General features: G+C 45.1%; 1 protein-coding gene across 1 annotated transcript; it reads right to left on the reverse strand.

The window, feature by feature from the left end:
- Positions 1-1,805: 1,805 nt before the first annotated feature.
- On the reverse strand, positions 1,806-21,376 carry smarcd3b (SWI/SNF related BAF chromatin remodeling complex subunit D3b). The gene is made up of 13 exons (XM_071921516.2): positions 21,166-21,376; positions 15,394-15,596; positions 11,444-11,486; positions 9,643-9,765; positions 8,632-8,754; positions 7,650-7,745; positions 5,701-5,802; positions 4,828-4,989; positions 4,299-4,396; positions 3,421-3,556; positions 2,682-2,804; positions 2,016-2,117; positions 1,806-1,901 (listed from the first exon to the last, which is right to left on the reverse strand). Exons 1-13 carry the CDS (start codon positions 21,241-21,243, stop codon positions 1,848-1,850), a joined length of 1,443 nt encoding a protein of 480 aa, XP_071777617.1. The 5' UTR covers positions 21,244-21,376; the 3' UTR covers positions 1,806-1,847.
- Between the last annotated feature and the right edge of the window lie 3,856 nt (positions 21,377-25,232).

The raw sequence follows: 25,232 nt of genomic DNA on the forward strand, positions 1-25,232 counted from the left end.
CCCAACACATTATGATATAGGCATATTATATACTGGTACTTTTACTATCCCACATTTCCTTGTGGGTTGGGTGTGATTTTGGGAAGAAAAGATGATCAATATTCCATTAAAACACTGTTATTGGTAAAGAGATTTGTAACTGTTCTAATACTATTGATTTTCTGAAACAGTTGTGACTTTTGTGATAATACTGTAGTTCAGTTACATTGAGCCTTACCTTACACTGTTGTAATAATTACAGTAAAAGGAAAATGAATCTGCTTATTAGCTAACAAGACGAAAACGGGACACGTTAGCGGCTTTCCAATTAATGTTTCAAGTTAATTCAGCTGAAATGAAAGAAAGCCACACCTCTGGTTTACAGATAACATGACTCCATTCCCTGCAACCCAATAAGTCACACTGTAATCTTCACTCTGCTGGTGTAATTAATCAATTGTAACACTCGAAAACACCCCCCTAACGAGAACAAATGAACACACACACACACACACACACACACACAGTCACACTTAACCCTCACACCCTAACACACAAAACAACTGAACCCCTGCGTGAGTCGGGATAGCAAACGAAGACTTTAAACTCATCCAGAACACAGTGAGGGTTCGGGACCGCGGGACTGTCACACCGTTACATCATGTACAATTCTGTCGGACACAGTAGCTAACTCCGTCTCTTTGAGATGAGTATCCAAAACACAGTGATGCACAGTAGAAGCAGCCAGTTCTTAGGGTGACCAGTCGTCTTCACAGAGAGAGAGAGAGAGAGAGAGGGAGGGAGGGACATGCTAGTGACTTGTATTTACAGAGAAGAGACCCGCTATGAGGGGAAGGTTCATGTACTAGACGGCGTGTCTGTCTGATGGCGGCCTGCGGTCCGAGGGGGGTGGGGGGTGGGGGGACCGGCCGCCGATGGGTCGACCATGCTGCTGAATACATGCAGTTAGCGATGATGTCCTCACAGTCCTGCACAGAAATAAACAAATATGCAGCGGACGCATGTGCAACGCGATCTACCTTACACACACACACACACACACACACACACACACACACACACACACACACACACACACACACATCGCCACTGTCGTGGGAGAACCTCGTCACTCCGGAGTACTTGAGACTTGACTTGGGACTTGACTTTGACTTGAAAAGGTTTCTAAAGTCTTGACAAAAGATCTTGTTGTTTGTGTAAATGACTTGGATTGAAAGTGATGAGATTTGTTCCACCAGACGACTGAATTTAAATTCTGTTTTCTGAGTCTGTATGGAATGATTTCAATTTATTGAAGTTGAAACTGATTATAGAAATGAAACTCATGATGCTCTTACCAAGTTTTTATCCTATTAAAACCATATTGCATTGAAAAGTGCTAGATATTCTGTTTTCTTTAAGATATTAAATTGATACTGGACTCTTGATTTGTTCTGACTTGACTTGGTGTTCTACATTTAGACTTGAGACTTGACATTAATGACTTGGATTAAAATTGAGACTGACTTGGGACTCGAGCAAAGTTGACTTGGTCACAGCTCCACATAACTCCAATTTTGGTGATTTTCATGTTTTCACCTCAGTTTCGCAATCCTCTAGTCTATGGGTTGAGAAAATTCTCCCACCTCTTGGGTTTATTAAACCCTTTCAAAACCCATTGAATAAACTTAAAAAAATCAATTGTGGTCAATAAAAAAAAGCCTTTCTTAGTTCCTGAAAAGCTGATATTTTGGAGGTACGAGCTTTTCACCTGACAGCGACGATATGCACTTGCACACACACACACATTCAAACACACACAGCTCTGAAACCAGATGCAGAGGGCAGGGATTCAGGAAGGGTTTGCTTTAGGTGTTGCGGACAGCTAAGGCCTGTTCCAGCTCCTGTCTCCTCTGCTGGATCTGTTGGGGCAGATGAGAAGGAAAAAGCATCAGTGTGTGATCAGAGCGTGGATCCAGAGCCACAGCACACGGCAGAGTGGGACCGCGGTTAGCAGCCAGGTGCCGTTTCCTCACCTTGCAGTAGAAGTAGCGGCTGACGGCCTCCTGGGACCAGGGCTCGTGGTAAAACTCCGCCCTCCTCTCCTCTTCGGGGTTCCCCACCACGTCCGTCATTAACTACAGCCCAGGAGGAAAGCACAGTCTTATAATATCGCATAGGACAAATGATTGTGTGTGATATTTTGGCTGAGTATAATGATACATGTGGACACAGCGTTTGACATGGTTTCTTTTTCAGCGGCTGGAAAAAAAATTGTGGGCAGGGAAGGATTGGCTCAGTCTGAAAACAATGAAAGGCTTTACCTATTTTATACTTCTTTCTTTCTTTCATTTTACATACAATATGTAGTTTTTGTGTTTTATGTGAAGCACATTGAAATTGCCTTGTGCATGAAATGTGCTATAAATAAAGTTTGCCCTGCCATGCCGTGATCTGACCTGCAGACCAGAGATTCTGTGCAGCACAAGAATCGCTTTGCTTAAGAAACTCTCTGAAAAATATTTCCTTCTATAAAACACTGCAGCCTCTTGCGACACGGAAATTGCAGTAGTCAGTTTTGCAATCTTGATGGGGTTTTTTTTATTAACTGTGCAGCCCTAATTGCAATGTCTGATAATGTTGTGAAACAAGTAACACGGGCGAGTGTGTATGCACTGTACTTTTAAATAGTGGTGTCAAACCTTTAGGTCTCGGCTCTGGGACTTGAGCCAGTCCTGGATGTAGCCCTTGGGATCTCTGGAGAAACTGAGCATGAAGTCCCTCTGGATCTTCAGCTGGTTGATGGACTCAATGGTCTCATGGATCTGAAAGAGCAACAGTCACACACAAGTCAAGGAGTGAAACAACCCCACCCACAAAAAACAACAAAACAAAACAATTACAATCTACAATCTACAGCTGAATTGTCCATATATCATGATATAAATATCCAAATAAGAGCCTAAACCTAAACTACAGCACCTAGTAGAACTGACGCTGTTGCAAACAGAACTAAAATTAACACCAACCCTCACGTCTACAAATAATAAATAAATAATTCTATAGGAAAAGCTGGCTTTATGCATGGAAACTGTGGGGAAAACACCGGAAAAAAGGGTGGCATTGGTGGATAGAGAGACATGTCTCCGAACCAGATGCCATGTGTTCTGTCAAAGTTGAGCAAGACACTAACTCTCAATCATTGCAAGTTGTTCTGGATAAGAGTGTCATAAAACCTAAAACTCCCAGATTTGTGACAGTTAGAGGAGGTGGAATTCATTGCAAACAAACTGTTGCAGTAAAAGTAGCTTTGACAAAACATAACCAGGAGACTGTCTGTTCCCACAGGGCAGCGCAATTTACACCTCAGTGTGACGTACGGTATCAAAGGGAAAGTGGAATCAGAGCAGAGTTTCTCCACCGCGGCGCTGCTGATCTCACCTTGTTGTCGAGGGAGGCGATCTCCTGCTGGTTGGCGGTGGAGAGGAGGAAGCTGCTCATCTGGCTCTTCAGGGGGTCCTCCACCTCCACGTCGATGTCGTAGCAGGCCGTCTTCTTCTGGTCATTGGGGTCCACACTGACGGGAGGGGGCCAAAGGAAAAAAGGGAATTATTCTGTTTAGTCATGTGTGTCATAAACAACAGGAGGAGATCTTTTGATAAATCCTCCAGAGCTTGTCTCTCTTGGCGCTTACTGGATTTCTGAAACTTGCTACCTTACACTATTGTTGCCCAAGTAGATGTTTTCTGTCATTTTCTGCCTCTAAAGTGAATAATAGCAGTCCTGCATACTAGTGAAAGCATGTTATGAATTCACAGACCATGCATTAACTTGACTGTACTGAGAAAAAACATGCATTTTTTGTGATGCCCACTGGACATAATTTGTGGTGCAGTAGTTGTATATTTTATTTCATTCCTTATAAAATTTTCTTTTTGGCTATGTAACAATGTACATCAGAAGCCTTTCTATCTATTAGGAAACAGCTTGGAGAAAACATTTTCTAGTTCCTGGCATCAGATTGAAAAACAAATAATAATAATGTTCCATGAAATAAAATTTTATAGCTATTAGAAGAGAATTTCTGAGTCAGGTAGACATGGAAACAGCTGCTAACCTGATCAGAATCAGTTTTTTCGCCAAGTACAGTAAATGCACAGATGTTTGTCTTGGTTGGTGCAGAAAAACAACATGAGTACATACCGGCACATATGACAAAGGGGCAAGAGGACCTCACATTCAGTTCAAGGTAACATGTGCACAACATACAGTATCCAGAGGACAATACAACCTATTCAACATGTAGGAATCCGCTCTACCTGATGACATGGTTGATGACGATGGGGTCAGGAGGCAAGAGGAGGTTGGTGAGGCGCTGGGGGATCTCAGAGAACTTCAGCCGAGGACAGTCGAAAATCTGCACAGGGCGGTGAAAATAAAGAAAATACAGTGAATTTTGCAATTGCGCTATAAATTTTGATATATGTGGAGACAGCCTTTTTCCCTATTTCCCTATTTCCCTGTGTGCTGCATGGTCACCATCGTTTTCTACACAATATATTTTTCCATGCTTAAAATAAACAAAATATCTAGAATGGTGGCAAAAATTAGATGCTTATGTTTAGATTTGACTAAAATGAAAGATTTTCTCTGCAACTTGAATTGTAGAAGAATACCTTGTTTAGGAAGTAGTCTATAGCTTCTAGTGATTTGGAGATTGCAGTGATATAATATTTTTCATATTATTGGTGTAGCCCTACTCATAAGGTACTATGAGCAACACTGATACTATTATCTAAGTCTATGAAGCAGCAGTGTGAAGCATGAGGCACTTGGAGCATCCCGTACCTGCTGGAAGTACTTGTCACAGTTGATGTACTCCTTGTCATGGGAGTCCTGCAGCTTGTTGGTCTTGACGTACTGCCAGAGGGCCTGGATGATGCAGGAGCGGGTCTGAGTGTGGATGCCCAGCAGGCGAGCCAGGCGAGGGTCCAGTTTGAACTGGGGAGGCTGTGGAGAGAGAGGATATAATCCCATTACAGCAACTAGAGCAGCAGCCCACCTCAGAACAATTACATTTGCTGGGTCGCATCATACAACGGCATCCTTAACACACTCCACCAGCTCGGGAATGGATGTCGACTTGAAAAGGGAGTCTTAACTGTGCTATAATGGTTCTGTAGACCTGTAGTTCTCAACCTTTTTTAACTCAGGACTCCTTAAAACTTGATGCTTACTCACGACCTTCCGTCACAGATGTGTATATTGTGGTGAACAGTTCAACCAAAGAATGATTTTCCCTTTTAAAAGGTTATTTCAGACCTAGAGCCTGAAAACTATTCAGTATTTCACAAGAAAAAAGCAAAAAAATAGGGAAAATCAGAAAAAATAGACATGATAATAAATTTGTATATTAGAAATATATTTTTTTATCATCTTGCGACCCTCCAAAATTATCTCCGGACCCCCAGGTTGAGAACGACTGCTGTAGACCAAGAGTCTCCAGGTTTTTCTTTCCAGCCAAACACTACAGCAGCTAATTTCATGGATTAGTTCCTGCTCTCTGGTTGAAGGTGTGTTAATCAATCAGCTGCTGTAGTGTTTGGTTGGGATGAAAACCTGCAGGCACATGATAGATAACTGCTGTAGACTCAGAGCTACAAGAGCCTACTGTATCTCCAGACAGTGGAGCTGTGACTGGTGGCTGTGTGGCGCCCTCACCTGGTAGTCCAGCATCAGCAGCAGGGTGCAGCGCACACTCACGTCCCCCGGCCTCTTCACCTGGAACCCGTCCGTCTCCTGGGTGGTGGGGGTGCGGTGCCACTGACGGAGCGATCACACAAACACCGCACAGTGACTACACACTCCAAACACAGCCTGATAATCGCACTGACTCGTCTGAATTTGTTTTGTTTCACACTTCATTATCTGTTTGTTTGACACTTTAATACGCTGAATCGCACGTTAATTCCCGAGTAGGCGGGACTCGCGATTCAAGGGGCTCCAAACTGCCAGGACCAGGAGATTTCACACAATTTACAAAGACAAACAAAGAAGACAAAATCATGTGAATACACTTGCAGCTAGCAGCCTTGATCTTGACCTTTTTAATCAGTGGTTTTGTGAGGAGAGAAATCAGTGTAAAGGAAAAGTGGCCATGCATGGTGTGCTAAGAAACCCAGATAGCAAAAGGTTGACTATGTGGCCGTTTGAGCTGAAAGTTATCACATGCAGCATCACACAATCAGCGGAGACATTTTGGAGCCAAACAGCAGCACAGCTTATCAAATTGGGAGTGCATATCAGCCTGGACAAACACATTATATTCTGTGTTTTAGTCTCTCTCTTTAGATATCAGAACCCGCTCTGTATGTAACCCCAGATGAAATTTTATTTGCATCTCTATTTTATCTGAAGTGGTCAGCAGCTGAAAAGAAAAGCACTTAAAACACCATCCAGCAGTACAGTGGATTGAGGGAACTTAGTATGCAATACAGAAGGATACTTTCTCCACCAATGGCTGCCTCAGAACAGATAAGTATTGATTGTAGCTCAAGGTAGAGAAAAAATTCTTTTGATGGACAATCATTCAAAGCAAAGCAACTGAGTGCCTTGCTAAAATACCCTCTTAAAAGGAGAAACCTTGAGAAGTCCTAATTCTCACTCTAAAACTCCTAAAGTGGGTCTTTTGAAGTCAATACATTTTGTGAAGCTACAAAGCGAAGGGCAGCTAATGGTTGTTATTCATATGTGAGAACTTGTTCTCTCCAGCTCTCACACTCCCATGTTACAGCAACCTTTCAGTGTGTTGAAGGGAAATAAAAACCTTTCGTTTCTATTGCTACAGAGGATCAATGTATAAAAAAAAAAGAGAGTGGGCAGTCCACTCACTTTCAGTCTTTGTTATTCTTTATTTAGCCTGACTAGGGGAGACACAGGAGGGAAAGCTCTGGTGGGATCTGATCCTCGGCCAGTTGGGTACATGTAGTTCCAGATTTAAACACGCGGCACACAATAACAATATTCGATCAACCTCCTCCCCTGCTGGTTAAGAGGTCCCACACAGTCATCTTTATGGCTGATCTGGTTTTTCCCGTCATTGACTGCCTTCACAGGTAAACTGACCCTGACTGCATGGCTGATCAGTCTGATCTGCTGTGCCGAATTGTGCAGCAAATCAATGCCGGTTATTACTAGTAGATGTGATCTCAAATGAAAGCCTTTTCAGTTATTCAGAAGTGAATGTTATGCACATAGGCTAAACATATCAAAATACCATATAAAAATTGCAACTACGTGCCAACCATCTGGACCTACTAAACCACACAAGCAGCAACAGTAGTGAAGAGCAAGGCAAGCATTTATGTTACAGTGCTTGCAGCTAAAAGTATAAAATAAAATATAATGAAAGGAGAGCCAAGGAGAGAGGGTCGTAATAACACTAATGACTACTTTTGAAGGGTTGCATTGCAGAATGCTGTTTATCCATTTTTCCAAAATGGATAAACAGTGATATTTCCAAAACACTGATGGTTATATCCTCAAAAACATTACTAAACTGCAATCATGTTGTAAGAGTAAGTGTAAGATTGTTCAACTGGTGACTGTCATTTGGAGATGAACCTCTTCATTAGCACAGAGGGTGTAGTGGTGGTTTTGGTGGCACTGACCTCCACCAGGTGGTTGTCAGGACCGTACAGGTCTTTATCCAGCTCGATCACCAGGCTCTTAAAAAACGAAGAGAACTTCCTCTTCTGCTTCCCAGGCTGTGGAACGGATGGAGAAAGGCGCCCAATTAATTTCCAAATCAAACACACACACACACACACGCAGCAGACACAGACACACAACAAACACACGCGCACATACACAAACGCAAACGCAAACACTTGTCGCCCCTGCTTGGGTCACAGCAACATTTCTCATCAAGAAACCACAGAGGACGAATGAGATCAGAGACAAAGTGCGAGACAAGACATTCTCAGGGTCCACTTCCTCAGAGCTCAACCAGAAATATTTGTGGTTTGTGAAACCTAAATGCTTTCCAACCGCTGTGAAATGACGGCCTTGCCCTGGACTACTGAGAACATCAGAGCATTTGAAGAGAAGCTTACTGTGCAAAACAAATGTAAGATCATTCTGCTTTTCATGCTGCATCTATAATCTCTCTAAACATTCTTCAAAACACCGATCACTCATTTACATTCTGAGCCAACCGATGGTTTTCTGTCTGAAGTGGTTTGAGCGAAGCCGTGTGTTACAACTATCCATCATTACTGTGCATGACTGTGGGCCAGAAACGACCCAGAGCGGCTCCTGGATCAAAGAGCGGCACACTTTCATACCAAATGGGAAGATTATGATCTCAGTTATTTTTCAGAGGACAAGCATCTATTTGACTCGCATCAAACTCATCAGCAAGAGATGGCAAAATACCAAGCCCTGCAGCAGAGAATGTGACATCTATATAATGGGAAAAATGTTCTGAAATTGTTAAAAGTGATTTCATTTTCTAAATTGCTATAGCACATTATGAGCGCGTTTTCTTTAAAATGCTGTTGTTCTTTAATCCTTTACAACACAGATATGAAACAACGAAAGAAAACATACCACTGTAGGAACGGCGGTGTATTTTAGAAAAAGGACACTCACGTCATCCAGCAACTTCCCCTCTACTCGCAGTTCCCATGATGCAATGCTGCCGTCGGAGTCGTCAGCGTCAGGTTTGGCGGGGTTGAAGGTGTTGGATATATACAGCCTCAGCTTACGCTTTTGCTGCTGACACAAGGACACATTAAACACACACAAACACAGGCGCACACACACATATACACACACACACACACACACACACACACACACACACAAACAAAGTCAGTTTTACAGGGATATTTCACCATGTCACTGGTGGTGTTGCAGGTCCTGTATCTGATCTGAAAATCCCAAGATAACAGCAGATAAAAAAGTGTATTTACATATTAACAAGCGGAGAGACTGAAAGGAGTCCTAAATCTTATATAGAGATGTTTTTGTGCTTGAAGACTTTAATTTCAGTGTGAGATGAAACTTCTCTACTTTGTTGCCAGGTAAAAAAATAAAATCCACTATGGAATGTAATATTAGTTACTAGGTACACTACCAATCAAAAGTTTGGACACACCTGATTCAGTGTACGATGTTTTTCATTATTTTACTGCCATTTTGATCTAAAGGCTTATGCTTAAATGCTTGAAATCTGTTTCTTAGACAAATATAAATAGTGAAGTTGATGCCTATGTATGAATTTCTTTCCAAAGCCTTTGCCTTTCCATCAAGGCAAAGGGCGGCTACTTTAAATAATCTAAAATATAAGATAGTTTTGATTTGTTTAACACATTTTTGGTCACTGCATAATTCCATTTGTGTTATTTCACAGTTTTGATGTCTTTACTATTATTCTAAAATGTGGAAAATAGTCAAAATAAAGAAAAATGTGGTGTGTCCAAACTTTTGACTGGTAGTGTATGTTAAGACCCTTCAATACAAAATCATGTGAGGCAATGTAATCATGTGTGTTCTTGAATTACTGAGGAACAAATGTCAGGTAGCACAGGTGCCGCTTTGGAAGGACACACCGCTTACATCATCAGCCAGCGGAGCGCGGCAGCTCAGGATTCCTCTTACCTTCATTGGTCTCTTCAGCGCTTCCTGGATGTCCACCCGTTTGCGCATGATGGTCTGGTCCAGTTTGCGCTCAAACGCCAGCAGATCCATGTAGGCCTGAGACTCGGGGACCAGCTCACGGATCTGGACAGAGGGAGACGATCAACTCCATCATCATCGACATTTTTATTCGGATTTTAGAGCAAACGATTGCAATATCACACACGGAGAATTTAGGAATTGGATCTTCTTCACATATACCCCCCCCAAGACAGTGATGTGCATATCACTAGGGGGCTAAACCAGATGATCTGCTTTGCCTTGGTGTTGGTAGAGGTTCACTGTCTTGCCTCAAGGACATTTAGACCTGGATGAACTCTGGAATCAGAACTGTGGCATTCCAGTCTGAGGACAGTTTCTCTAAATACCACATCACCCTGCTGCTCCTGAAAACACTGCATTAGTAATACAATGTAAACTTGAGTCACTCTTGTCATTGGCTGATTTTAAAAGGAATTTAATGGGCTTTGTCACTGAAAGCTGTTCTTTTTTCAGGCTGTAAAAAAAATCACATTACACTATGTGTTACTTGGTAGGTTTTATTTTTATTTCATGTTTTAAATTTCATTGTTTTATGTTTGTAATTTGTGTGCTGTTCTGTTTAAATGTTTTGGGTTTTTTTTATTATCAGTGCTGCCTCTTGGCCACATCTCCCTTGTAAAGGAGAAATTGGCTCTGCTGGTAAAATAAAGGGTAAATGAAATGAAATAAAATGTAGTGGCATGATTCACCCTCAAAATTCACCCTCAAATCACCATATTATATACAGTAGGCAAATGAAATATTGTCTAAACTGTGACAGAGAGTAGTTGCTCTTTCTGAGACATTAGTTTCCACCAAACGTCTTTTCATCCTTTCACCCCGAAGGAATCGACAGGAGGAAGCGGTCTGCGGCTCGACTGCCCAGTACATCATTAATAGGTCCACACACCATCGTAGGGACACTGGGGGATCAAAATGAGATGCAGAGTGTGCAGCCAACCAGCCTGGACTGAGACATTACCATACCGAGAGAGTCCTCCGAGCATCAAGGGCTGCTTACCAAACTGTGCACACACTCACACAGTTACCCTCTCCTCCTCTCTCTGTCTTTCTTCTTTTCTGTTTCTGTTTCTCTTGCAGTGCCTGCCTTCATTGTTCGCTCTCATTCCTCGCCTATCTTCATCTCGGAGCCTTTTGCCAGGCTGAGGTGCCGAGCAGACGGAGTGTGGCAGACATTCTCCGTCCCTGAGTCACTGCGGAGTGGCGCCTCGGCCGAGCCTGCCGCTATCTCCCTGTCTGGGTTGTGTTAGGGGATAAGACCCAAACACAGACGCCCACGGTCTCCAGACCTCCGCAGCTACAATGCACAGCCTCTGCGTGAAAAAGCCTCCGTGCTGCCGGCAGGACGAGGCGCGGTGCAGGGCAGGGAGCTGGAATCACAGCCTCGGTCGGCACACCCTCACCTGTGGCGATGTGGTGATGCCGCCGCCTCCTGTGATTCGAGTTGTGGTTGCGTGTTAAGACATAACCCGCTGACTATTCCATTTTGCATCAGTGAGCGACCGTTCCAAATAACGGAGCGGAACGCAAAAAAACCCTAAAACCTCCGGATCGCGCGGACATCTCCCCTCTCTCCTCATTTGAAAATAACACATAATCATCTGGCCCTCTGCGCCTCCCAAGAAGCCCTGACATCAAAACCCACCAGAATTTTCTGCAGATTATAATATGGAAATACAAAAAAAAACAGAGCAACAAAGGTAAAAACATGCAGCCTCACCCTTTGCGGAAGAATCTTGTCTGCCATTTTCCTTCTCTTAGCACTAGAGAGAGGGAGAGAAAGACAGAGAGAAAGAGGAAAAAGAGAGCATGTTACTATGGTGACTGATAGCGTAGCACCCAGGCCATCTGCTAAAATGCTGGGCCATATCCAGCACCCCAGCGTCCCAGCTGTGTGTGTGTGTGTGTAGGTGTGTGTGTGTGTGTGTGCGTGCGTTTGTGTGTCTCTGAAATGCAGTGGTCCACCTGGAGAGCGAGAGCCTATAACAGCCAAAAAAGTGTCACATCACACATCTTTTGCCTGACTTGTATTCGCTGCACTCACTCACTCTCTCTCTCTCTCTCACACACACACACACACACACACTCAGACTCTACAGAATCACTGGGGCCGCTGCAGCAGGACTTGGATAGTGACAGGTTGTGTGTTCATTAGCTTTTAGGAATGTAGAGTCTTCAAGATATTCACCAAGGAGAATGTGTGCGCAAACGTGTGTGTGTGTAGATATTTTCATTCATGAATGCCAGGCATTTCCTTCTGTGTGAGGACACCATTTGTTTACCATGTATTTATCTCATACTTACCGAGGACGGACTAAGGAGTCAGAAGTAAAATAAGAAACAGACTCTGTGCCAGGTTGACCGATGATGCCCTTGTCAGAACTTTCTTACTGGGTGACACTGATTAAAAAATACAAGATTCAACACTACAGCTTCCCGTTCGATCCAAATTTCCAGCCAAATGTTCGTTGGAATTAAAACTAAAAGACCAGCTGCAAAACATCAGAGGGGAAAGCATGCCTGTGGAGTCCTGGGATATGTGGAGCACCCATGTAAATTCATGCAAATGTTTTGTTATCAGTGCCAGTAGAGGGACGCTACCTGAAAACACCTAGATGACACTAGAGAAATCTCCTATGACAAAGGCACTGAAAAGGTCTGTGAAGCAGTATGTTACATCAGCATGCCAAATACTGACACAGACCCACTGTAGGGACAATTAAAAGGATCTGGGATAGATTTAAAAAGGAAAAAACAAACCTGCTTAAAAACATCTGCCATTTTACACGGTCTTAAAACACAAGGGTTTGAGATTGGATTCTACTTTATTAGAATCACTTCTTTTCCCCCCAATAAGAGGTATTGGCTGCAACAATTGTTCCCATCATGCCATGCTCCAGTCCAGTCCAAAGCATGCACCGCTACACGTTACAGGTCTTTAAGGACAACTTCTGGGAGTCGATAAACATGGTTGGACCAAAACAGCTAGTTCAGGGAGTGCTGGGCTCAGGTGAGAGGCTAAAAAGGGGCGAGAGTCAAACGTAAGAAAAACTGACATGCAGCAGAATAAACTCCTACTTTGATCCGAGCGTGGGATCTGATTGGGGCTCTCTCATGTCCATCTGCCTCGCCGGCATCTCATTGGCTCCAGGGAATCCGACTGGCTTCCTAAGAATTGATGAGGATTCGAAGGTTGTCCGATTAGAGTTGTGGTCGAGACACACACTCAATGGCAGCAAGAACGATGTCAGAGGGGTAACACTTGGTGGCTGCGTGTGTGTGTGTGTGTCTGTCTGTGTGTTTGTTTATATTGGATGTGTGTGAGGTCAAGGGTCTGTTAGTAGGTGCAGTTTGTAGAACTCAGACAAGGGCAGGCATTGGGATGGAGGGGTGTATCTGTGTCCATGCACGCACACAGTGCAGCAGAGAAGGACCCGGTAGACATCCTGCTCGTCTGAGGGACACGCTTACTCAACAAGTTTCTCAGTGAACCAAAACAATCATGCTTCACACACACAGACAGACAACACACTGATAATGGACACTCTGTGAATTCGTGGGTCGCAGATAGAAACACAAAGGGGCAAAGGGAGAAGACCAGACAAGCAGCGCGCACGTTTAGCTCTTTGCTTCGGCAGAGGGCGGCTATAAATCAAAATAATAAGCTGATGCATCGGTGTAGTAACAGGCAGCGAGTTCTCAGGTGCAGACGAAGACACCAAGCATACAACGCCTCACGCTGTGAGGAGTTTTGCACAACTCGCTATGCGCTAGAGAAGTGGTTACACACAGGAGTCCCACACTAAACTGTTAATTGCTCAGCATAAAAAACACATTTTTTGGTAGCAAGGAAATGTCACATGAAAAGCCCAGTGTGATCACAAGAAAGCACAAAGAGCTTCTAAGGCATTTCTCAAATCGCATTAACTTGTCCGTCAGAAAGCATGATAATAAGCTTATGAAATTTCATGTTCATGATGTTGCCGTAGTGTTTTTTTGATAGATTTTGGCTTTTGTGACTTTTAAGCAAAATTTCCACCGTGCCCCAATATGCCGGTTGATAGCCACCGTCTCTTGAGTTCCCTGCTATAACACACACCTAACCGCCCAACATTAAAACCTGCACTTTGACACCTCGTTGTGTTTTGCTTGATTCAAAACTATCCATACAACTTTATGCAAAGTGAATGTGAATCGCAGCCTATTTTTAGCGGCGGCTTTGCGTAGGACAGCGCTGGCTCTGCAGAGCGAGTTTAGCTCGGACCATAAGGTCTCAATGACACTGCAAACACAGGTGGCCTGGCCTCAGCTGGCAGCTGCCTGGGGTACGAGCAGGACGGAGTGTGCGTGTGTGTGTGTGTGTGTGTGTGAGTGTGTGTGTGTAGCGGGGGGTAGGAGCATCGCCTTGTTTGCCAGAGGACACACACTCTCACAAAACGGGAGAGAGAGAGAGAGAGAGAGAGAGAGAGAGAGAGAGAGAGAGGGAGAGAGAGAGAGAGACACCTGGATGGGTCACCCTGGACCATCGATCAGGCCCACACAGCCAGCCAGCCGCCCTGGGGGTTGAGGCCCGACGCAGGACAACATTTCCCCTGACCTGTTTGACAAGCCTGCTTAATTGTAAGTGGATCAATTGTGCTGCAGATACTGAGAGAATGAAAGAGAGAGAGAGAGAGAGAGAGAGAGAGAGAGAGAGTCCACTGAGTGTGCATATTGATCTCTTTTCTAATGACCATACCTGCCACACACTCTTATCCTTAAAGACATCCATCCACTGTGTCTGTGTGCGTGTGTGCGTGTGCGTGTGTGTTTGTGTGTGTGCATCTAGGGAATTGATGTCACTGTTCAGATCTTTTTTCTACGGCTGGCCCGCGACACGGTGTAGTCGACTAGCTGACAGTAGATAGTGTGACATTAAGCCGAAGCTTTCGCATTCAAAACGCTAGCGCCTAAACCTCTGCAGACAGCTGTATGGACGCAACCCGAAGAGGATCGGACAAACCAGACTACAAAGACTGAGAACGGACACACACAGAGAGAAGACACACGGAGACACATTCAGTCATGTCAGGGGTTGAGTGGATGCACAGAGCAGGGAGCAGGGTCCAGGATGCAAGAAGTGAAGCAGTGGGAGGGAGTTGAACTGAATAAAAAAACTGAACTATAAGCTGATTATAGAAACACAAAGGTTATGGTTACACTTCTCATATTAACATGATTTTTGAGATCTGATTCTGCAGATCAGATTTTAGGAGATCACATTGCGGTATGTCCACACTTGGCTTGAAAATGGATGTTACAGTATATGCTGTGGCTGTATTTATTTAAATCTGTCTGCGTTACTTTTTCCCAATCTTATGAATCTTATTACATTGCTTGTATGCAAATTGAGGCTGGATTGCATCCTGATTTTGCAGAATTCCAATCATAATGCAGGCCGGGCCACTTCCATATTAGGTTTTGAAGCTCCGACAGACCTGTCAACCTGTTAATTTGACAGGTCTGTTACTTAAATATCATTGAAGAAACAGTGTAACCATAGCCACTGTAGTCTAGGTGATCTCTCAACCATATCACACAACAGCAGACATGTGGAGGGGAAGGAGCTGAGCAAGCCATGCAGTATCAGGTTGGTTTGATTCCGTTTCGGTGTCTGCGTCTCACACTCACTTTCTGGCCCGGTTCTGGACGGACTGCTGCTGCTGCTGCTGCTGCTGGACCTGCTGGGAGGGGGCGGGTCTCTTACGGCTGGGCTCCATCACCGGGGTGGGCAGGCCGGGCCGCACCGCCGGGCTCCCTCCGTACGGTGGGCCGGGGGGGCCCATGGGAGCTCCCTGGTGGGGCATCCTCGCTCCAGACGGCATGCCAGGACGCTGGGAGGGAGACGAGGGGGAAGGAGGGTCACATGTATGTAGAATACATTCTCTGAGGGTTTAAATTCTGCAGTTTCTGATGAATTACACTCATGAATCACTATTTCGAGAGAGCAAGGGATAGTTATATTAAATCCTGTGTAATGGTCCTGTAAATGCTCATACATTTAAACTTTTATACATTTTCTATAATCTATGATCACTTCTTTAAACTGGTGCATCTCGACAACGTGCATCTCATTCCAGTGTTTCCATTAAAGCTGCACTAGGCAAGATTTTTATGTAAAAATGCACCCGTCTTATCAGCCTAAATCATGAAGTGGGGCCGCAACACACAAGAGCGTCCCATACCTAAATGAGACGCTGGAGATTCGCCCCATTTGCCCAAATGAAACTCTGGTGTCGGGTTATGGTCACTGGTGGGAAATCTTCTCTGTGCACAGGAAGTGACGAATTGAAACTTAAGAGCGAAACACAAACTGTCTCCTAAATAGCAAGCGCTCCGTCCAGAGAAACCTCGACTCACCAACGTTACATCTCTCTGCCTCTCTTATACTTTACTATCCCTTAGATATAAAGCGATCGCAGAACAGCCGGGTCAATAAACATGAGTGTGCTGTGTGCAGTTTAGTGGCATCAAGTTACATTATTTCTGGGTTTTGAAGCATGCAAAATTTCAAACGGTTACCTCTTCTTGCCATTTGGGGCCGCGAACATGCACAGTTGCCTAGTGCAGCTTTAAATGCTGTGGGATTTCTCACACATTGAATTTTTACAGCTTTTTGGCTTTGTTTTTGTTTTCCAAAAAGGGGAACCGTAAACTGTTTTCTCTCTCTCTCACACACACACACACACACACACCCTCCTACAACAATGCAAACAGTGTCAGAGCCTATAGCCCCACAGTCCCATCTTGAAGCCTGGGAACAACTGGGGGAAGTCACACCTGTGCTTGTCACTCTTATGGCAACAGCTGCCTGCCGCCTCAGCTTATTGTCTGATGGGGAGGTGAAGCCAAGTGGGTTATATATCTGACACAAAGAAATCCTTTGACTCCCTCCAAAGCACAGACCTACTATATAAAGAACCCCGCTAGAAGGCAGAGCACATTTACAGAGAAGAAGAACCTGTCCTTTAATTGAAAATATAATTACTTCAAGTGCAGCATGAACACAAATTGATCCAAAAAATGAGACGCTGATGTGAAGATCAGTGATGGTTTTTCACTGAGGAACCGAACTATAAATATTCTACAAAGGACAGACTCTGTGACGTTGGACATTTCAGTCCATGAAAGATGCTGAGATTCTATTCTTCCCTCCCTGCCTCTCTGAAAGGACTCTTTCATTCAAAATAGCAGCTAAACCTTGCCATTTGGACAAACAGTTACCTGTACAAAGACATGGCAAAACCGCTGCGAGAGCCATGACACTTTAGAATTAAATTACTGACCCGCCACCTCGCAAAAATGTCAACTTTCCACATCGGCGCGGCAACTGACTGCTACATTTTGTATCGCAGTAACCGAACGGGCGAATGTTGGAGAAATAGCAGTGTTGGAGTATACAAAACAGTTGTTTCATAACCTCGGGGAGCTGTTATTGTACGCACACCCTTTTCAAACATTTCACACTGTTTGTCATTTGTAGACTGCCAATCTCCGGACGAACACACACACACACACACACACACACACACACACACACATACACACGCACACGCACGCACTCATGAATCAGATGTGATCTTTAGACCGTCCACAAACACACACATACAACCTCCACCCAACCCCCCTCTCGAACAACAGAACAGGGAAATAAACAGTAAGGAGAGCAAAGAATCGAAATGTCAAATTGGGTCAAAAGGTAAAGATGCGTATTCATAGGGGATATTCAATAATTCAGACGACATCGTGCGACATCGTCTTAGGCCGGTGTGTTATGTGGCCTTTTTAAAATGGTGACCATAGCAGAGATCCTGCGATAAGACGCCCATGCGTGTTCCCCTACGCAGGCGTTGCTGTCACTCTGGCTGAGGGTCTGGGGGGGGGTGGGGTGGGCGGGGGTGGAGGGTGGAGGGTGGGGGTGGGGGGGTGCGAGCAGAATTGAGAAGGGTCTCAATTTGCCACAGAGAGAGAGAGAGAGAGAGAGAGAGAGAGAGAGAATAACACACCATGCGATCAGTTTATGGGCTTCTGGCTCAAATGTAGCTACCTCTCTGTCCATTTCCTACCTAAGCTGGACAGCAGCCCCGCCTCCATACACACCACACACACACACACACACACACACACACTAGGGATGGGACGACATGCTTATGTCACGATACGATTCGATACGACCACAATACGATGTCATAAATAAAAGTTCCATGACAACAAAGTCTGACTGTGCAGAATTATTGTTTATTTCTGAGCCACAAATCTTTCTAGCAAATGGCATTGCCTTGCTAGAATGTAAACACCAATTTAAAAATGTCATTACAAAGTGACAATAATATAATTTGGATGGAGAGCTTGTGAAATTGTGATGGGCAAGCCGTCTCATTTGTGATTACTACAGCAGAATAAAATGTAGCTAATACCTCGATTCATTTTTCTGCCCCATGATACATTTTTGCATTGTGATATATTGAATTTCAATACATCGTCCTATCCCTAACACACACATACACGCTCACAGACACACACACATCATCAGACTAGACACTCAGCAGCCAGACCCACCCAGAGAAGTGGGGATACAGAAAGGAGGAGAGATACTGCTGTTACTGCTGGCTGTCTGGAGAACTTGAGCCTCAGATAACAGACACAAAAGGATACGCTTAGCGGGATAATATGAATTTCTACGGTACTACAGTGACTTCCCCTAAATCCACACACAATGGCGCTGAGTGGTACACTATAATCTGACCTGCTGAACTGACTCCAACACTCTGCCCAGATCTCTGCCAGCCAGCCAGCCAGCAATCTAATCTGCCATGTGGATGGATATCTGAGAAGTGTGTTGGCATCTATGGGAAGGCTAAAGGGATTTGAAGAGGCCAAACTTAACCCACACTGTACTAAAGATATGAATCTGTGGGTTGTAATATGGATGATCCCTCAAAGGCTTTCACTGCCCCACAGTTGTGATAGGAAACCTGTACGAAAAATTGACGATGGGAGGTTTCTTTATGTGAGATTTAAGTCCATTTTATGATTCATGATCTTGCCGAAAAACCCTCCCATCCTTTCATTTTTGATAGTGTTCCTGCATTCGTCATAAAAACGCACCCATCTAAAAAGATTCTTCTTCTGAGGCATCAAATGAGGCGCGATGGGTTTCAATCTACTTAACGTAAGCCATTTTTTAATGACAAGGCGGACGGTTGAGAGGGGTTTTGAAGAAAGGTGAAGTTTACGGTGAAATACGTCATTCTCTCTCTCTCTCTCTCTCTCTCACACACACATGCACACACACAAAGACCTTACTAATGACAAAGCTAGAATGTGTCATATCATGTGGCTTATCGGGGTTTCCCACGCAGAGCGCTGGGAGGCGTTTCTCCTCGCCGCGGCCCTCGCTGACCTCCACATCCACACATGTGCAGGAGAAGTAAAACAGGAGGGGGAGGTGAGACAGATAATGAGAGAGAGGAAGAGACTTCAGCCAGGCCTTCAGCCCACCCACCAGTCCTAGAACCAGACCTCGGCCAAACAATCTCCTCCGCAACACACACACACACACACACACACACACACAAACACTACTGCTGGAAGGCTGGAATACTACGACCTTCGATAACAACAGCACTGTGCGCATATATATGTACATATGTGTGAGTGTAAATGCCTCTGCACATGTATGTGTGTGTGGAGGAGTGTGACTAGCCTTTTGAAAAGTCTATCTCAGGAGATAAATGTAACTTTGCCCACTGTGCTGCATATTAAACAGAGTCCAGCTTTGCCTCATTCGCCTGCGAGGGGAAAGGAAACGTCATCGCTCGCCACAAGCTAGCAAACTGCGCCGAACCGTCCGCATATCCCATAGTCTAAATATTTCTCTGTTCTGCAGTATACACAATGAGGAACCTGCCGTGAATATTATAACAAGACTTTTCCATCTTGGATCCAGGGGAGAGGGGAGAGGGGAGAGGCAGGCACGAGAGAAAAGAAGCAGAGGGAAATATTTGGCTGGGAGCAGCCAGAGCCTCATCAAGGTTAATTGGTCTGTTGAGAGGACACACTCATCTGGCTCATCAATCACCTGGTCCATTGTTTCCCAAAGTCTGTCTCTCTGCGCAAGGCTTCACCACCACAGCCCCAGTAATGACCGCTCCTGTCAAAAAGACTACACCTCATCTTGTCTTAGTATATAAATCCACCTGGTGTCAGCAAGCCCGGTATCAGCAGCGATTAAAACGGAAAAAAAAAAAGTCTAAAGGCAAAATTAAAAGTGGCATAGCTCGCAAACAAGTTTCGCGACGAATTGGTGTAATCATAAATGAAATATTGTTTTTATAATGGAAATACTGACAAACAAAACACCAGCAAGTGTTTCTGACCCGATTTATGTATTTTAGGGTTAAGGAGAGATGCCAAGTGTCAGGATAAGTGCATCAGTGCCATTCAATTCAGTCGAACCACAGAGTAGAAACAATGAGGTATCTCGAGAATGAGGTGGGCAGCTACGACCGGTGAATATGTTGTTACAGTAAATGATTGGTTTATTTGTGGCGGACTGAAGTCGGTCAAAGTTCCAAGATCATAGTCACAGCTGTCAAAACTTTCAACAGGAAAGTATCAGCGACCAAGACTTTTTACAACGCTCCTCAGCCTCAGCTCTCTATTTCACCCCCCTTACCAAAACAAACCACTATTGTATTCCCTGGTCTGTTATTAATGCGCCGTATGAGGCTGTGGTAATAGTTGCCTAACCTCTAAACATAAGCAATACTCGACATTTCATACTAGCTTCACATGAATGGATTTATTGTTCTGCACGATTTCCAGGATCTTGCCATCGGCTTCAGCTGGCGCTACGACTCTGCGTTTTGGTTTGTCTCATGACCTTACAGGTTCAAATCCTTCCACCAACATGCTGACTAGAAGGCTACTTTGAGTGTGTTGTTTTGAGTGGACTAGTCATTTCCCCCTCTGTCTGTGACTCCGAGGGAAGCACGCTCAGTCTGCTCCTCTGTTAGCCAAAGGGGGGCTGTGCTGCTGCTTAGCTTCTATTTCTCCAATTATCCATTTTTTGTGTTAGAAATCCTCTGTTCCTCATCCTTTTCCTCAGCTCCATCCATCCATGCTGTTCCAGTTCTCGCTCTTTCTAGCCATCTCCCCTCTCTCTCTCTCTCTCTCTCTCTCCCTCTTAACAGGCTGGGATCCAGGGGGCTGGAAATAACCTTCACATGGCCAGCTTACCCAGCTATCTCTCACACACAGACCGCTGCTGCGCCGACTCATGCACACACACTTGAGCAGTTGCATACAACACACACACATACACACACACACACACACACACACACAGATGCATGCCAGAGCCCAGCTCCCTTCATGAGAATGACGGACAGCGCCACTCACCACTCCATGGACCAGGAACTCAAACAGTTTGCTCTTGGTGGCTTTCCTGGCTCCCCCCGCCGTCTCCTCCGTAGCCATTTGCTCAGTCCCCTCCGTTCACCCTGCTATGTCTCCCTCTCTTTCTTTTGTCTTTCCCTCTCCCTGCCTCTCTCTCCCTTCACCCAGCCTCCTGTTCCCCTCCCCTGCTCCACTTTCCTTCTCTTTGTGCTCTCCTTTTCAGCACTGCCTGTCCCTGACTCTCCTTCTCTCTCTCGCAGTCTCCCTCTCTCCCTCTCTCTCTCTCTCTCTCCCTCTCTCTCTCTCCCTCTATTTTGAATGTGCAGCAGCCCTGCCGAGTCTCTCACTGTGTCTCGCTCACTTTTTAGTTGAGCTGCCTTTCAGGAGCCCGGCGCGTCGCTTGCAGGGGGGGAGTGGGGGTCTGGCAGGGGGGTTTCAGCCAGCCCACCCTGCCGCTCCCCCTCACAGCTGTTGCATTCCATTGGTAGATAAGGGCATGCGGAGCGGCTGGCTGCTGTTTGGTTTAAACGGGGGCCGGGGAGGTTAGAATCAGTTAGCTATTCCTCTGCTGCAGTTTCCCCCTAGTGACCAACCCAGAGGCCATGGTCAGCACACACACAGCTCCGAGTCTGGACTCATTCTCAAAAAAAGGACATCGGGCTCTTAAAGGGGCCACGCTGCATATCATTAATGCCCTTATATGCATGCAAACATAAGCACACCTAAATTGCCACATATATGATGGGATTAAGACAATCCGGATGGTGATGTTGTACGAAATTCAGGAGTAAATATCTAATCGCCCCTGGAAAGCCACTTAAATCACAAAAAGGCATTTGTTACTCAGACCGTATGGCAATATAAAGGAAGAGAAATTATATTTGTCTGTTTGCTTATGAATACAAAACACTTCTCACAATGGGCGAGCTAATCTCCACTTAAGCCACTTCACACAGGAAGAAGGCCACGTCAAGAGCACCTTCACTTCCTGTGTTTCCGTGCTGTCTGAGTCGGCCTTTGTCAGAGTGCATTCATAGGTTAAGGGTATTTCCTCCGCTCGCCTCATTAGCTTTACTTTTCACCCACTGCTCGGACCGGAGCGCTGCATTCAGCCTGTCAATCCTGCGCCGCTACAGTATAATGGCACACAAACACAGGCAAGGTGACTGTGTCAGTTGCCACGTGTAATTAGGTTGTGTCATCTGTGGCTGCGATGCTTTGCCTGCTGCTTTCTTTTTGCTCTTCTTCTCAAAATGCAGAAAATTGAAGGCCTGAGCAGCATGAAAAAAAAAAAAAAAAAAAATCACAGACCTTCTTTTCAAGGACACAAGGACGTGGTGCGAGGAATGAAGAAAAGACTATTGAGATTCAGCCACAGAGGCACACTAGAAATATACAGACTGACAGTGTGTGTGTTGTGATCCCTGGGTTGTGATGTGACAGGCTGTCTCGCAGTCCAATTACACACAAGTCTGAGCTTCGGGCTGTCGCCACACAGGCCATTACCCAGGCTAAACCATGCTACATTGAAGATTATGGCTCTCTCTCTCTGTCTCCGTGCCTCTTCCTCTCCCTCTCTTCTTCCCTCTCTCCCTCCCTTCTTCTTACAGCCGTCAGATCGGGGCAGTGAAATATTCATGAGGTTATTTGAATGACAAAGGAGGTGAAGTGGGACAGAATCAAAGGGGCTTGGCTTATGACACATGATGGCAAATTGTCACTGTTATTGTTTCCTCTCCTCTGTTCCTGTGTGGGGGGAAAAGGCCAGAGGAGGAGTGCCTTGAACAGTTTTAATAGCAGATAGAAAAGCTTTCATACAAAGCCAAACAAAAGAACCATTGACAGCAACACCTAAACTGGTTCAAAAATTTGTCCTTCAAATCCTCTACGTACTCTTAACAGCTTGTTCCTTGAAAAATGGTGCGAGAGGGATCTGCGGCGGGGGGTGGGGGTGTTTCTCCTGTCCTGAGCGTTAACTTGATGGCTACGGCATGCTAGACCATGACTGAGAGGGACGCCGTGTAGTTATTGTTGTGGTACGGACAGCTGGTTGGTGGGACTGCGAGCTTCGGGTCAGAGGTCGCGACCCTTTGGAGGACGCTTCTCCTCTAAAGGAAGTCTGGGAGGATCCAATCCCAAATCCTCGTTCACGGAGGAGAGATATTCCCCATCACACAGCAGAGGAAAGCAGCAATCCACCGATCTCACTGCATGCCCTTCAGACTTCCTTCCCCCCTCTCCTAATTATTGATTATGCGAGCCTGTCTTGACAATGTGGGATCGATCTATTGATAGGCGAGCCGCCGGCCCTCCCATGTGTTATTGACAGCTTGTGGTATTTGTCCGCTTGCTGGTGACATCTGCTGTTGAGATGAGAGTACTGCTGCTGTCATTCAGGCTTGGAGGAACATTAATAAGCACAAATCTCCATCGCAAAATCTCTCGCTGCAACCGTGATCCGTCTCTGTTCTCTCTGCAGTCAAACAACGCCGTTATATCAGTCCTCTTTAAAACTATGCGCTAGATTGCTTTATATTACATAACATATGACACAGACGTACAGTATATTACTCCTATAAAAACAATGAGTGTGACTTGATCTCCTGCAAGGTCAAAAGCTCAACACAGATAGCTTATCCATGCAGATTCAGAGAGACTAACGTTGTGCCAATCCCCGTTTCTCCAGCAACGGCACGTGGGCGTTCAAAGATAACAAAGAGATCCAGCGGCTCAGGCAATGGCAAAGGAGCCTTGAGCGCAGGAGTACCCCTTGTCGGACCCCCACCGTCTCCCTCACCAAAGCCAGTCAGTCTCACCAAATGGTAATGTCCCAGTGTGTAGCAGACAGGGGGTAGAGGGGGGCTAACAGGGGGTAAGGGAGCAGCAGTAGTATTATTAATGACCAACAGAGGGAGCAAACACCCATGGAGGGAGGTGCTGTCTGTCTGAATGAAAGGATCGCTCCATGTTCAGGCCCGGACTGCAGCATGCCGCCAGAAAGAAATGGATGAACAAGAGGGTATGGAATAAGACCGACTCCCCCCTAGAGCTTAAAAAAGCACAAAAGCATAAAACACTGTAATTTCTGAAAGGGCCGAGCTCCAATCAGCGCTCACCGTTTTCATTTTCTATAAGCGTCTTCTTGTGGGTTTAAAATTGTTCACGTTCCCTATTCGGCCACTAGAGAGAGACACAGAGCGCGTACTGTGGAGGCATTTTGATCCCAGTCATGTAACATACAGTATGCAAACTGTGTCTGGTCTATATTCTATCCTACAGAGTGGCAGATTCATCACTTCACATCGTATGCAATCACAGTCTGGGATACAGTTACATGAGAGGAAATGCTGCCTCAATCAAACACCCCAAAGCGGTAGAATTTGCTCACACAACAAAACTGACTATAAACCAATCAATTGGTGTTATTGCAGTCTAACACACCAACATACAAGCTAGGATTTTTATCGCAGAATATGCAGCTCAACGTATGTAAGAAGAGCTGGGTGGATTGGAGTTTCTTTGACTGCTTTGCTCTGCCCTAGTCAGTGATGCAGCACAACAACAATGGGCTGAGCTGAGAGAAAGAAGAAAAAATCCATACGATGATGGTTTCAGCCCCTTTGTCTACATTCCCTTAACATTTAGCACTGAGAGAGAGAGAGCGAGAGAGACAGAGAGAGAGAGAGAGACACAGCCATACAAAAAGGCAGACAGGCATGCAGACAGAAAAGTATGCGATATGATATAAAACGGTAATCAAAAAGAGAGAGGATATATAAAAGAATAAGAATTTACACCAGTGCGGATGTGGGTTTAATGTACAGTTCCCAATGGCAAGGTTTACATACCAGAAACCATGAACCTGCCCTCGTCAACATTATTGTCACAGACAGATGGGGTGCACTAGGGGGAATGTGGACTGGAAGGAGGGCATGGAATAAGTCTGATTCCCTCCCAGTGCTGGGCCCCTCTCTTTCTTCAGTTTAAGAGCTGCAGACAAAACCCAGCTCAAGCTGCTTAAAGGCCAGAGCTCTAGGAAAGCCACTCAATGGCCATCAGCCACCATCAAA

The sequence above is a fragment of the Centroberyx gerrardi genome, chromosome 22 (assembly GCF_048128805.1).
Source record: "Centroberyx gerrardi isolate f3 chromosome 22, fCenGer3.hap1.cur.20231027, whole genome shotgun sequence".
Classification (NCBI taxonomy): Eukaryota; Metazoa; Chordata; class Actinopteri; order Beryciformes; family Berycidae; genus Centroberyx; species Centroberyx gerrardi.